Source organism: Peromyscus eremicus, chromosome 20, assembly GCF_949786415.1.
Source record: "Peromyscus eremicus chromosome 20, PerEre_H2_v1, whole genome shotgun sequence".
Classification (NCBI taxonomy): Eukaryota; Metazoa; Chordata; class Mammalia; order Rodentia; family Cricetidae; genus Peromyscus; species Peromyscus eremicus.
In genome coordinates, this window is record NC_081436.1 from 23,600,865 (window position 1) to 23,616,429 (window position 15,565).

Consider the following 15,565-nt stretch of genomic DNA (forward strand, 5'->3'; position numbering starts at 1 on the left):
ATGTCCAGCATACGTGAAGCCCTAAGTTCAATCCCCAGCCCTGTATAAACCTGCTCAAGCCTATAATCTTAGCTCTGGAGAGATGGATCAGAGTTCAAGGTCATCCTGGCTATATAGTAAGTTGGATACCAATCTGGGATACATGAGAACCTATCTTTTTTTTAAAAAAAAAAATGCTTGGGCTGTGGGGAAATGGCTCAGTTGAGAAAAGTGCTTGCCACATAATTATGAGGTCGAAAGTTTGCATCCACAGCACTTCTGTAAGAAGCTGGGGACTGCAGCACACACCTCTAATCACAGTGCTGAAGAGACCAAGACAGGAAGATTCCTGGGCCTTGCTGCCTACCAGTCTAACGCAATCAGTAAGTTCCATATTCAGTAAGAGATGTTGAATCATAAAAGGTGGACATACATGTGCGCACACACAGGAACAGCTACACATGCCTACAGTACACACATACATATAAAGGTTACTAAATAAATTATTTAGCATAAATTATATTTGTGGCCGGGTGGTGGCGGCACATGCCTTTAATCCCAGCACTCAAGAGGCAGAGCCAGGTGGATCTTTGTGAGTTCGAGGCCAGCCTGGTCTACAGAGCGAGATCCAGAAAAGGCACAAAGCTACACACAGAGAAACCCTGTCTCAAAAAAACCAAAAAAAAAAAAAAAAAAAAAAGTGATTATTATGAAAATACAATTAGTAACATTTAAATGCTAATTCTGTTTACTTGGGAGAATTGGCTTTGCCAAATATTTCCTATTGTGAGAGATGTTAAAATTCTCAGCTAAATTATTATTATCCTGGCAGAGTACTTATTTTACCACTGGTTACTGAAGTGGAAATGCAGCAATCTTTTTATAAGCCAAAGGGTCACTGTTCTTTACTAAGTTTACTAGAGTTCCAACCAGTGTAAACTTAAGGCTAATCTGTGTTTATTTCTGCAAAGTTTATTCATCCGTGTTAATATTCATTTTTAATTGTTCCCTAGTGACAGCGCAACTTCCAGGAGCAGGTGGCTACTCAGGAGGAAAGATTATCTTCATTGATACAGAAAATACTTTGTAACCCTTTTATTTAAACAAGTCCTGAGGCAGTGTGGGAGAGCAGTTATTACAGAAGAGAGTGTCTTGCTGTATGGTTTTGTAGTGACCCTAGTAACCAACAATAGTGACAGAAGCCCAGGGGACAGCAGCGCTGACAGGCGCTCACATCACTTCTTGATGACTTCTCTACACAACAAGTACACGAGGTGAAATTGTGTCGTAGTCATTCTTAAAGCTTCCTATCCAAAGATGTTGCCTCAAGTAGAGGGAAAGACTTGAAGAGCTTAAATATACAGAAGGAAAGGGTCAGAGCTGTTTGTATCACAGAGGGTATGGCAGTTTAATTGATATAAAAGTATTCCAGAATACACAGCCAGAAAGGTGATTTGGGTCAAAGACATGAAGGACTTTGAAATCAATTAGATATTTTTTCAAAAATCTAAGAAAATGGGGATGTTATCTAGATGGGAAGCAATAAAAACAAAAAGAGGCTGGGCAGCTGGGAGGCGGTGGCGCATGCCTTTAATACCAGGGCTCAGGAGGCAGAACCAGGCTGATCTCTATGAGTTTGAGGCCGGCCTGGTCTACAGAGCAAGATTCAGGACAGGCACCAAAACTACAACAGAGAAACCCTGTCTCGAAAAACCAAAAAAATAAAAAGCTGGGCATGGTGGTGCACGCCTTTAATCCCAGCACTGGAGGTGAAGACAGATGGATCTCTGTGAATTTGAGGCCAAACTGGTACATAGTTCCAGGGCAGTTAGGGCTGTTACAAAGAGAAACTCTGTCTCAAAAAACAAGCAAACAAATGAAGAAAAAGAAAAGAAAAGGACAGGAAGCATTAGCAAGGGAAACTGCAGACAAAGGAGAGTGGCTTGAGAGGCCACCTTGAGTCTCATCTAGGCAGAGAACAGAATGGTGCTGAGGACAACTGTTGTTGCTTGGTAGTGTGTTGAACATGAGGGGCAGGAGGATGTACAGATGACAGTGGGAAATTCTGAGGAAAGGGTGGAGTCAGAGATGTGGATGAATTAACTAAAGAGAGAGTAGAGACAACTTACAACTTTGATGTGTGCTTGTATTTATGAAGAGGACTAAAATGAAGAATGTACAATCAGAAAGTAGGAGGAAGTTTGGTTGTGGAAGGCAAGCAAATTTGAAGTGTGAAGAAAAGAGCAGATGAGGATGACTAGAGTTGGGAATTAGTTTCAGGGAACATTTGCAGTGGAGTCTGGGGTGATTTACACAGTGACTGAGGAAGTGCCAGGTTCAGAAGATGTCAGATCTGCACAGCTTCGTTAAAGCTGTTCACGCTGAAGCCCAGCCTGCTTCACCAGGCTTGTTTCTCAGCATTGTCACAAGTAGAGGCAAAGAGATGAGAATGTCTAATCCCATCCTGAGAAACATGCTTTGTTTTGCTAAACATGTTAGAAATTGAAAAACATTACATTAACATTCTTTAGGCTATGAAGGCTTTTGTGTTGTCATCAAGGCCTCTTCCATCCGCAGAGCATCTTGCTTTTGTTTTGCTGAAACACCTTAAGCACTGCTTTCAGGAAGGTGACCAAGGTGGTAAACCCAGACCTGGCATGTCTGAAATGCCTTTTGCTTTGCTCTCTCTTTTGACTGTTGGCTTGGCTGGTCATAGAGAAATTCATATGTTGCTTTCCATCCTACAAGAGATTTGCTTTCTCTATCCCCATGTCATTGTCTTACTGAATGATACAAATTGTTAAAACTGTCATAGATACCAAGGCCTGTTCTTTCTGATTTTCTGTAATTATCCAATTCAGAAAGAAAATCTTGTACTTCCTGAGCTATTGTAAAATTTATTATCAAAAATACTCCTGTGGAAGAAAAATAAGCCAAAAACTATTTGCAGATTGCTGAGGAATCGGCATGAAAAGTCTCTGAAGGAACCTTCTAACTTGGGAAAAGAGGGTGGAATGTTTAGAGCTGCAGCAAGAAGGGCTCAGCTGGAGTTCATCGAGTTTCAGAGAGAACTGGCTAAGGGTGCTCCTCAAAAAGGGAGGAATGGCTCTTGCAGATTAGCAGTCTGGATTTTATCAAGACAGGAAGAAAATAGTTAAGAGCAAAGGGAAATTCAGGAGGAAAATCTCTCATGTTATTCTCTTGGGGTCTCTCAACCTATACTACTGTCTTTGATATTTTTCTTCTTACATTTGTATTTTGTCTTTGTAAGTTTTAAACTTACCTAGAACATAGATTCTTTTTTTTTTTAATTTATTTATTTATTATGTATACAGTATTCTGCTTGCACATACGCCTGCAAGCCAGGAGAGGGCACCAGATCTCATTATAGATGGTTGTGAGCCACCATGTGGTTGCTGGGAATTGAACTCAGGACCTCTGGAAGAGCAGCCAGTGAGTGCTCTTAACCTCTGAGCCATCTCTCCAGCCCTAGAACATAGATTCTTTTTTTTTTTTTTAAAGATTTATTTATTTATTATGTATACAGCAGGTATGCCTGCAGGCCAGAAGAGGGCGCCCGATCTCATTACAGATGGTTGTGAGCCACCATGTCGTTGCTGGGAATTGAACTCAGGACCTCTCGAAGAGCAGCCCCTGCTCTTAACCTCTGAGCCATCTCTCCAGCCCCCTAGAACATAGATTCTTATTACTCTTTGTAGCTAGAGTTTTCCTGCCTGGCCCACAGTCAGGACAAATCTCTCTCACCTGCCAGTCCCACAGCCGCTCAGACCCAACCAAGTAAACAGAGAGACTTATATTGGTTACAAACTGTATGGCCGTGGCAGGCTTCTTGCTAACTGTTCTTACAGCTTAAATTAATCCATTTCTATTAATCTATACCTTGCCACATGGCTCGTGATTAGTGATTATTAGCATCTTCCATGGTATCTTTGTGGGTATACAGGAATTTCTAATTTCAGAAAGCTACAAACTTCTTTAGAGGGTGTATAAAAGACAAAAACAAAAACCTGTATAATCAAATCAAGTTCCTTTTAGACCCTTCAGGTTACTTTTTGACCCTTTACTTCATGTCATCAAATTTATAATTTTTTGCCACACATTATTAGTGGAATGTTAAACTATTGCATTTTGAACCAATGAAGCATTTGAAGTGATGAATTATAACTCAGTGACATTAGTGTTCTAGAATATGCCTATTTTTATAGAGCTATGAATAAAAGAGACTCACAAACCTTAGTTTCTAGTTTTTCTCTTTAACTGTTCTGTATAATCCTAAGTTATTTGCTAAAACTCTTTGTCGGTGTTTTTATAAAATGAGGACATCACAACTAGCTTCTAAACTTATTTTAAAACTTGATATTTCATTTCTGCTTCCCCATTCTCTGTGACCTCTCACTGTCCCCTAAGGTGTTTTGAAGCACTTAGAGAAAGGAGGCTCTGGCAGTCCTTAAGTCGTCACTGGCATCTGAATGCCTCCGGATGCACTGCTATGTCTCAGCTGCTTTGCTCGTCACAGGGTTACCTTTTATAGCTATCTAGACTTTCTTTGGAGTTGGTTTATTGGATCCTTAATCTTGGCACACTCCAGCCGTCCAGATCGCCTTCGTGACATCGCTGATCGCTTCAACGTAGACCACGATGCAGTACTGGACAATGTACTCTATGCTCGTGCCTATACTAGTAAGAGCCCTGTACAGTTGCATTTTAAACTTGAGTTATGGGAAGGCTGACAACACTAATTTACCATTTGATGATACAATATTTTCACTCGTTTTCCTTGTTTTAAATTTTCTGCAAATTGCTCTCGGGAGGCAGAGCCAGGCGGATCTCTGTGAGTTCGAGGCCAGCCTGGGCTATAGAGTGAGTTCCAGGAAAGGCGCAAAGCTACACAGAGAAACCCTGTCTCGAAAAGCCAGAAAAAAAGAAAAAAGAAAAAAAATTTTTCTGCAAATTAGTCCATAAATGTTATCATCTGTTGAGTCTTCAAGGTACTCAAATGTCTTCAAATTCGTTATTTGTTGTCTCTGAAATGTAGAGTAACAGTCAGGTATTTTCCCCTGTGGTGCTGGGCTTGACCCCAGCTTTCACATACTCTAGGCATGTGTTTTACCAGTGAACTAAAGCCACTCAGAGCAACATTCTTTTGTTTTGTTTTTTGTTTTTGTTTGTTTGTTTTGTTTTTCTAGACAGGGTTTCTCTGTGTAACAGCCCCAGTTGTCCTGGAACTGGCTCTGTAGATCAGGCTGACCTCGGACTCGCGGAGATCCGCCTGCCTCTGCCTCACAAGTGCTGGGATTAAAGGTGTTTGTCACCACTGCCCAGCTAGAGCAACATTCTTTTTGCTAAGGAACCATTTGCCACATATGCTCAAGCAGAATATGCAGTCTTTACTTAGTAAAGTATAGTTGGGAAGAAAGAAGAACTCTATCTGCCTGTCTCCCAAAAACACATACATGAGCTTAGCCTCTGCTTCTGGCTTTTGTAACATTTTCTGTGTTTCCCATCAGGTGAACATCAGATGGAGCTACTTGATTATGTTGCAGCCAAGTTTCATGAAGAAGCTGGCATTTTCAAACTATTGGTACAAGCTTTTAAATAATGTTCACTGACAGAACTATTTAACGCATTTTTCTATTCTGTTTAAATAGGCATCTTCCTTCTATTTTAAAATGCATGTTTGGTTTTATGTTACTCTTGCGCAGATCATTGACTCAATAATGGCACTTTTTCGAGTGGATTTCAGTGGCCGTGGGGAATTGGCTGAACGGCAGCAAAAATTGGCCCAGATGTTGTCACGACTCCAAAAAATCTCAGAAGGTAGATGTTTAAAATAAAATGGCAGTGTCACATAGCATCTGTTGACTATGTTTGCTAGAATGTATTTTGAAGAGAAGCTGAGAAGGATGTCAGAAGCATAAAATTTTTAATTACTTTCATAGTTTAGATGATTATTTAAACTAAAATTGATTCTGATATAACATTAATGATAACTTTAAGTATTTTTTATTAATAATGAAAAATAGGAAGATGGGCATGGTGGCACTTGTCTTTAATCCTAGCACTTTGCAGACAGAAGCAGGCAGATCTCTAAGTTTGAGGCCAGTCTAATCTACATAGTGAGTTCCAGGCTACACAGAGAAACCTTGTCTTGAAAAAAACAAAACAAAATTCCATTTGAGGTTGATTTTAAACTGGGCAGTGGTCAAACATGCCTTTACTAGAAGCACTAGGGAGGCAGAGGCAGATGGATCTCTGAGTTCGAGGCTAGCCTGATCTACAAAGCAAGTTCCAGGACAGCTAGGAACAAGAGCTTGTTTATAAAATGAACTCATGGTGCTAGATTCCTAAACTGAAATCTGCTTTTTGTTTTTCAAGACAGGGTTTCTCTATGTAGACCTGGCTATCCTGGAACTCACTCTGTAGACCAGGCTAGCCTGGAACTCACAGAGATCCACCTGCCTCTGCCTCCTGAGTGCTGGAATTAAAGGTTTGTACCACCACCATCCAGCCTAAACTGAAATCTAAACAATGAACTTTGTATTTTTATTGCCCTTCTCTTAGTTTCTTTATTTTTTGATGCAGAATATAATGTTGCTGTTTTTGTGACCAATCAAATGACTGCAGATCCAGGAGCAACTATGACGTAAGCCCTTATATTGTATTTCACAGAGATTACTATCAAAAAGTTAGAGTATAGAATAAAATTACTTAAAATAATCAACCTTATCTGGGTGTGATATCATATGCGTGTAACCCTCACACTTGGGAGATGAAGGCAGGAGGATGGTGAACTCAAAATCAAATTGGGCTATGTTGTGAAGCCTCATCTCAAAACAACTACAATAATAATCAGCCTTGATATGGGCATGGTGCATTTTTTTTAACATAAAAACAGGTTATAATTCAGAAGTCCAGGGTTTTTTTAAACAGTAAAATATTTTCTCTGTAGAAAATAGTAAAAATGATAACATTTCCCAATAAGCCCTTTAAAGCCAAATAATAGCTGAATTATCCATATAAATATTGATTAGATTCTGGGATACAGAAGAAACCTGTCTTCATCTGTTCAGAAAGCTATGTTTTACCTAAGTTGTGTAAGTGAGATTCCTATTCATCTTCCCCTTCACTGTTTGATTTACAGCAGACATTTTTCTATAGGCTAATCCATGATCTAAAAAGATTTTAGCTTCCCCTCCTGAAAGTACAGCCAGCATATTCTTTCATCAACTTGATAGGGTACAGATTCTTATCCTAATAGTGAAATGTTTCACTAAAGCTTGCCCAGTGATTGGGTAAAACCAAAACTAATTATAAGCCACAGTCATCCTAGGGTCTCCCCTGCTAGATAGCCTCCCTGGATCTGTGGGTTGCAGTCTGATTGTCCTTTATCCACTTATGAGTGAGTACATACCATGTTTGTCCTTCTGATTCTGGGTTACCTCACTTAGGAGGGCACAGTGTATTCAGATTACTTCATTACACTGTACACTGTTACTTCATAACTAGCATTTATTTGTTATTCAGAACCTATTTTTTTCTGTATTCTCTATAGAATAAAGTAGTATTTTAACAATTGTCATCCGTACTAGGTGCCCTGACTTGACCTAAGACAAAGGGGTATTAAAGGACAATAAGAAAAAGATCTTAGGGGCTTGAGAGATGGTTCATCAATTTAGAACACTTGTTGCTCTTGCAGAAGACCTGGGTTTGAGTCCCAGCACCTACGCGGTTGACTCACAATTATCCCTAATGCCAGTCCCAGGGGGTCCAACACCTTCTGACCTCTGCAAGCACCAGGTATGCACGTGGTACACATACATGCATACATTCAAGCAGAACATTTGTACACATAAAAAAAATCTTAAAAAAAAATGATCTTAGGCAGATAAAGCTTACATTCCAGAAACATTGAAAGGCTGCTGTACTAAAAACAAAAATTAGGCTTTTGATTAGATATATAAGAGACATCTTAAAAAAAAAAAAATAAGAGAAGTCTGCTGCTCATAGAAACAATGTCAGTCTTACAATGCATATTCAGAATTTACTGAAGTATTTGCCAACATATAAGAGTACAATGGCTCTCTGAAAGATGGCAAGGAATAGCAAAGCAAAGAGCTAAAATAAAATTGTGAAAGCATAAAATTCAAAAGAAGGTTTGTTATAACCATCCAAAATGTTTGACTGAATAAGCAGCTGAATAACCCTGAGTTCATAATGACTTTTAAAAGCTTTCCTATTTTTTTACTCAGAAAACTTGTTAACCAGAGAAAATTTGCAGATTACCACAATGAGTGCACACACACCATTCTCTTAGGTTCCCCAATGGGTATTATATCCTTGCAACACACATACTCTCTCCTTCTCTCTCCCTTTCTCTCCCTGCCTCCCTTCCTCCTGTTTCTCTCTCTCTCTCTCTCTCTCTCTCTCTCTCTCTCTCTCTCTCTCTCTCTCATGTACATCATGCACATCATGCTGGTATGCACATCTGTGAAATCTTTTTTGTCTATCTACATACAGTCATGTATGTCCCTATATACATGCACTGACGTATATTGACATATTATTCTATTTTTTGTATGTGAACCATTTGAGAATTGTCTCTTTTTTCTGATTATTGAGTGTTATTTGTAGACACTGACAGTTCACCACTTAAGACTTCAGCATATGTCTTCTAAAAGCAAGACATTCTCCTTCATAAGCACAGGACAATTAACAGGTGCTGTTTAACATCAACAATGATGCTATCTAATATCCACGTTTCTCTAGTTGTTCTGACAGTGGGTTGGTTTTTTTTGTTTGTTTGTTTTTGTTTTTGTTTTTGTTGTTGTTGTTGTTTTTGGTTTTTTCGAGACAAGGTTTCTCTGTGAAACAGTCCTGGCTGTCCTGGAACTCACTCTGTAGACCAGACTGGCTTCGAACTCACAAAGATCCACCTTACTCTGCCTCCTGAGTGCTGGGATTAAAGGCATGCACCACCACCGCCCAGCCAACAGTGTTCTTTATAATTGTTGTAAAGAGGTTGTTTTAGGTTCATGGTCCTCAGCTGAGTGCATGTATTACGTGTACTTACTGAGTCTCTTTAGTCTCCTTTAATAAAAATAGCTCCTCAACCTTGTCAGATTTTATGACACTGACATTTGATTTAAATTTTTTTAATATTTATTTTTATTTTATTTTTTAGGTTTTGTGTTTGTTTGGTTTTGGTTTTTTAAGACAAGATTTCTCTGTGTCACAGCTTTGGCTGTCCTGGAACTCACTTTGTAGACCAGGCTGGCCTTGAACTCGCAGAGATCTGCCTGCCTCTGCCTTCCAAGTGCTGGGATTAAAGATGTATACCACTACCACCCAGCAATTTATTTGTTTTTAGTCATGTGCATATGTGTGTGTCTGTGTGTGAGTATGTACATATGTGAGTGCAGGTGCTTATGGAGTCCAGAAGAGGATGTTGGATCAGCTTATGAGCCTCTCAACATGGGTGCCGAGAACAGAACTCAGGTCCTCTTCAAGAGCAGTATGTGTTCTTAGCTGCTAGGCCATCTCTCCAGCCTCTTAAGACAATAACATTTTTGAACAGCAGGCCAACTATTTTCAGTATCCCTCAATTTGAAGTTGATTAAAATTTTTTTTTAAAAATGTTTTGTTTATGTGTGTATACACACACACACAACTTGCAGAAGTCAACTTCCTCTTCCCCATGTGAATTCTGGGTATTAAAGTCTGTCAGGCTTTGTGGCAGGTACCTTTATCTGCTGAGCCATCTAGCTGACCCTGAATGTTTTTCTCATTATTTTAAATGTAAATGCTTTTAACAGGAAAAATATCTAAGTGGTATTAGAACTTTCTCAGTATATTATGTTAGAAGGCACAACATGGCAGTTTGCCCCATTATTAAGATGTTAAATTTGTCCAGGCCTGGTGGTACACACTTTTAATCCCAGCACTCAAGAGGCAGAAGTAGGAACATCTGTGAGTTTGAGGCCAGTCTGGTCTACATAGCAAGTTTCAGGCCAGGCAAAACTACATAATGAAATCCTTTCTCAAAGACAAAACAACAACAACCAAAACCCAAGATGTTAAGTTTGACTATGTCATTAAGATAGTATTCTTGAGCCAGTTGTGGTGATGCACACTTTTAATTTTAGCACTCAGAAGGAGGAGCCAAATAGAAGGTCAGCTAGCTCTATCTACATAGACCCTGTCTGAAAAAAAAAGAAAAACCCAAAAACCCAGCCAATTTGACAAAAGTAGATGGTGTTTGTGAGAGTTCTTCATTAGAAAAGACAAAAAACACCTCTTGGAAATTCAGTAATTTGTGGGTGATACTCAGATCATGTTATATCATGTTTTGCAATAAGCTTTCACCATTTATTTTAGCACCTGTCAATAAATCTTGTCTAAATTAATCATTGCTCCAATGTTGCAAAAGAAGGTGATTTTACTTTAAACCAAGGCAATGCTTCTATTAGGTGCATATAAAATGAGACATAGGCATAGATACTAACAGATACTTGATACATTAGTGCAAATTCTCTAAGTTGTGCTGAAATGAATGTGCTTCTCTTCAGGCATTTAAAATTTGTTTATTCATTCATTTTTATATGCTTCATATGTTTGAGTGCCTGCATGTATGTATTTGCAACACATGTATGCTTGGTACCCTAGGGCCAAAAGAAGGCACCAAATGCCCTGGAACTAGAGTTACAGGTGGTTATGAGCCACCATGTGGGCACTGGGAACTAAATCTGGGTCCTCTGCAAGAACAGCCAGTGCTCTTCACCACTGTGCTGTCTCTCCAGCCCTCATTAGGCATTTAAAAGCTTACCTTAGCAAACTGCTGCACCTTTTGCATTTTGATTTATCTCTTTCTTTTCAATACCTCTTATGAGTATTTTCTACTTAGTTACAGGAAAAAACTAATGTGGAAAATATCAGCTGTGTAAATAGCAAAAAGAAAGCTAAAATACTGAGGGAACTGCAAGTGTAACTTAGTGGTAGGATGTGTGCTTAGCATGTGGGAAGCCTTGGGTTCAATTTCTCTCCCTTCCAAAAAACAAATAAAAGATTGAGGAGAAAACCAACCATTCATTAGTTCAAATATTTATTGAAAATCTACTAGGTTACAAGATTCTGAGAATTAATTAGCAAACAAAAGAGACAAAAGCCATTGTTTCCATAAAGAAGAAAGATAAACGATATCTATTTTGCTATTTAACTTAGCATTTTAAAGTCTTGGTATGTCCCACATCACATCATCAGTTGTGTAGTCCTTGAGTGTTTAAAGGAATCTTTTCTCTATGGAGTGTCTTTTGTACACAGGACATGAAGTACTTCACAAAGATTAATTTTAAACTACAGAGAAATGGAAGATTTTTAAGGCTTTCTTTAAAAAGAGAAAATGACTCATTGGCTCAGAGGGAGGAAGTGGGTTGCATTCAGATAAAACAGTACAAGTTAAAGAGCACTGTTCTCTCTTCAGGTGTTAGGAGGGAACACTGAGGAGGCCAAAACTGTCACTCTAGAGTTACAAGGTAAAAGAAATCAGTGGAAATTAGGCCAGATAGAGGTTCTTTTTTCTTGTATTTGTAAAAAGTTTCAAAAAGAGTAAAACCATCCTGAATTTACTCCTGGAAGACAATGAAGGGAGAAACTGGAGAGAGGCAGAATGGAGAGATTTGTAATGAAGAGAACTAAGCAGGGAGCCAGAGAAGGTAACGAAGCCTAGTATTTCTGCTGGGTAAGTCTGCTGTGAAACGTCTCTTCCACCTAGCCAAGCTGTAAGGAAACAAGGCTCACTATAATTAGTATGCTCTGAAGTATATTGAATTATAACAGTACAGATTAAATACATGTCTTCGTGTAAAGCACAAAATTACTGCATCTAAATGAAAAAAAAAAGGGACAGTTTTAAACTAAAGGATTTCAAATGCTATTGGAAACCCTCCCATAAATAAAATATCTTTGTTTCTTGGTGTTGAGGAACTCCAAGCTGCAGCTCGCCTGGAGCCTGTCAGAGAAATATCACTATAATTGGTATGAATCCCCAAGTACACTGACAATAATTGAGGCTTGTATCCTATGCATTATACTTGATGGCACATCGTATTAAAAAAGAACAAAATTATAGAGGCGAGGAGCGGCTGTATGATACAGCAGAGCAGCAGCTCCTAGATGAGGCTACAGATCCAGACGTTAGGGCTGCAACGATCCAGTCGACGGTTTTAGAGATAGCGAGTCAGAGAATGGGCCTGAGAAGCTGCACACGAGGGCAAATAAGCATCAAGAGAGACCATGATCTCACCATGTACTTCTGTTGTGTCCGTGTTTCTTAAACAAAAAGCCATCCAGAACATTTGCAGGCTTGTGAATGTATAATTTATTCATTAAGCATGCCAACCTATAACTTAACATTGTCAGCTTAAATAAGAAGTAATATGTTTGGCTGGGCAGTGGTGGTGGTACACACCTTTAATCCCAGAGCCCGGCAGATCTCTGTGAGTTCGAGGCCAGCGTGGTCTACAGAGCGAGATCCAGGACAGGCACCAAAAACTACACAGAGAAACCCTGTCTTGAAAACCAAAAAAAGGGCTGGAGAGATGGCCCAGTGGTTAGGAGCTCTGACTGTTTTTCTAGAGGTCCTGGGTTCAAGTCCCAGCTCCCACATGGCAGCTCACAACTGTCTGTAACTCCAAGATCTAACACCCTCACACAAATATACATGCAGGCAAAATACCAATATCAATGCAAATAAAAATAAAAAAATAAAAATAAATAAAAAATAAACCAAAAAAAGAAGTAATATGTTTAGGGTTACTAGCATAGTAATTTTATTGCAAAGTGTTTAGATTATTTGAACCCCATCCATTCTGCATAATCTTATGTAATTCTCATGTGACCCTGATATAACTCAGCCTTCTTCCACCTTCCTGTGTTTTCTGTGAAGCCAGTCTCAATATGTGGTTGCACCTCTCCCCACTCTACCCCACCAAACAAGAATTCCAATTTCAAAAGATGGGGGAGGGACTTTTAATTTTTGTGTGTGCATATTTTGGGAGCAGACAAAAAGGATGGATATATTATTTAATAACAACAGCAACAAATACTACTTCCTCCTCCTTCTCCTTTCTACTTTCTTCTTTTTGAGAAAGCCATGGCTGTCTTGAATTTGCTATGTAGACCAGGCTTGCCTCAAACTCCGAGAGTTCCACCTGCCTCTGCCTCCTAAATGCTGGGACTAAAGGCGTGTGCCACCACTGCCTGGCTAACAAAACTTCTTAAACATACCCTTTTTTTTTTTTGGCCAGGGAGTGGGGGACAGATGTTGAGACAGGATCTCTCTATGTAGCCCTGGCTAGCCTCAAACTCAGAGGTCTGCCTGCCTTGGCCTCCTGAGTATTGGGATTAATGTGTCCCATCATGCATGACCATACTCTTTTTAATAAACTAACTCTTCTCTTAAAAGTTCTCTTTGGCTGTACTCTTTTCTTCCCACGTTTTCCTTATGTTAAAGCCTCCTCTTCATTCTGTTTCATTCAGCCTTTATCTCCTCAATGGACCCTTCTCAGATTTTCACCTCGACTGTGCAGATATATCAAAAGCACCAAAAGTCCTGTTGTCCCTCTGGCTTGCCCTACCTCATTCCCCTGGATCTACACTCTGACCAGAATTTAAGATGGTGTTATGCATATTCCTAATTCTTAAAAGTAGGCAGCTCAAAGTATTTACTGTTTGCCCAATCATACAACTAAAACTAAGGAAGTCAAGATTTGAGCCCTATACATCTTTGACTTTGAAGTTGATTCTCTTTGGGCAGGGAGATTGTAGTTTAGTGGTAGAGTGTTTGCCTAGTATCTTAGTAGGGGTTTCTATTGCTGTGAAGAAACACCATGGCCAATGCAAATTGGGGAGAAAAGGGTTCATATCTCTTACACTTCCACATCATGCTCCATCATTGAAGGAAGTCAGGACAGTAACTCATCTCAGGAACCTGGAGGCAGGAGCTGATGCAGAAGCCATGGAGGAGAGCTGCTTACTGGATTGCTCCCCATGGCTTGCTCAGCCTGCTTTCATGTAGAACCCAGGACCACCAGCCCACAATGGGATGAGCCCTTTCCCATCAATTACTAATTAAGAAAATGCCCTACAGTCTTTTCTACAGCCAGATTTTATGGAGGCATTTTCTTGATTGAGGTCCCCTCTTCTCAGATGGCTTTAGCTTGTGCCAAGTTAACATAAAAATAGCCAGCACACCTAGCATGCACAAAGTTCTGGGATCAGTCCTCACGACCACTACCACCACCACCACAACAACAAAACTACAAGAAAGAAAAGAAGTTGATGCTTCTTAGTCATACTGTTTTCTCCCATCCTATCCCATTTCATCTCAGAACTGTTCTTCATGACCTCTGCTAATTTGGAGTTGGAATCAGAATGATAGAATATGCTATGTCCTGTTCAACCAAAGTAGGAAAATCTCCTTTAGTTCCTCCTTATTCCTAGTATCTGCCCCCACCTGCTCCCTCATTCTCCCGAGAAAAAAGGAAAAAAGAGAAGAGAAGAAAATGTAAAAGGCTATAGGAGGGATGTGGGAGGCTTTCTGATGCTGTTAGCTTGGTCAGAAATAGATGTAAATTAAAGCCCTCTGGAAGAATGCGGGGTGCTATGCCACCTTCTTGTACGTCACCTCAAGACTGTGACTGCTGCAGCAGTCAGGAAGTACAGATACTAAGAAAAATTTCTTGGATTATGTTTCATGGAAAATGATTGTTTAAATTGAACTGTTTAAATAATAACTGTCGTTTATTGATGATATCTTATGTGATAAGTTTGCTGTCTGGGTAGAGCTAATATGTATCAGTGAGCAGCCATGGTTCCTAGTACACAGTGGCTCCCAATAAGTTATTATTAGTATCTTGAGTCCTCACAACAGTCCTAAAAGGTCAGGAATCCACTCTACCCCCCATTTTGCTATGAAAGAAACTGGGTAAATAGGTAGTAAATGTTTGAGTCAAGATTAGGAAAGCAGATAAATAATAGCTGTAGTCACTAGGCTAACACTTTACCTGAATTATTTCATCTTATTTTTAAAATTGTCCTACCAGTTGGTACCATTATTATTTTCCATGAAGAGTCAGAAACAGAATGGTTCAACGGTTTTCCTGAGGTCACAGAGCTGACAAAACAGACTTTGAACTCAAGTCTAATTCTAAAGTTCATAAACCACACAACACCTCAGGACTGTATCTTCAGAGGAAAAACTAGCATGTTGCCACCCTGGAGACTTTGCAGGGATACACTTATTATTCTGGTGAAATGACCACTGTTCAGGGTTCATCCTTTAAGCAGAAATGTGATTGGGTCAGAAAATTCTTCTTTCAGGGGAAACTTAAATAAAGCTAGCTCAAGACTCCACAAAAAGACAGAAAACTAGTCTGATAAGAGAAATGTAACTACATTTGAAGTTCATAAGACCAGTGAGTGTAATCTCCCTATACATAGACCTCTAGCAGAATCCAATTTTTAATCCAAATTATTAATAAATATGAAATCCAAGCAAAGTGAAGTATAG

At 39.4% G+C, this 15,565-nt stretch overlaps 1 protein-coding gene across 1 annotated transcript in view; it reads left to right on the forward strand.

Moving 5' to 3' along the window:
• Window positions 1–15,565, forward strand: part of Dmc1 (DNA meiotic recombinase 1) — a 44,944-nt gene that overhangs the window by 16,727 nt on the left and 12,652 nt on the right. Inside the window, exons 8-12 of the mRNA XM_059246959.1 lie at window positions 993–1,065; window positions 4,589–4,680; window positions 5,508–5,581; window positions 5,703–5,817; window positions 6,583–6,643. Coding sequence (XP_059102942.1) covers window positions 993–1,065; window positions 4,589–4,680; window positions 5,508–5,581; window positions 5,703–5,817; window positions 6,583–6,643 — 415 coding nt within the window. The remainder of the gene's footprint in view (window positions 1–992; window positions 1,066–4,588; window positions 4,681–5,507; window positions 5,582–5,702; window positions 5,818–6,582; window positions 6,644–15,565) is intronic.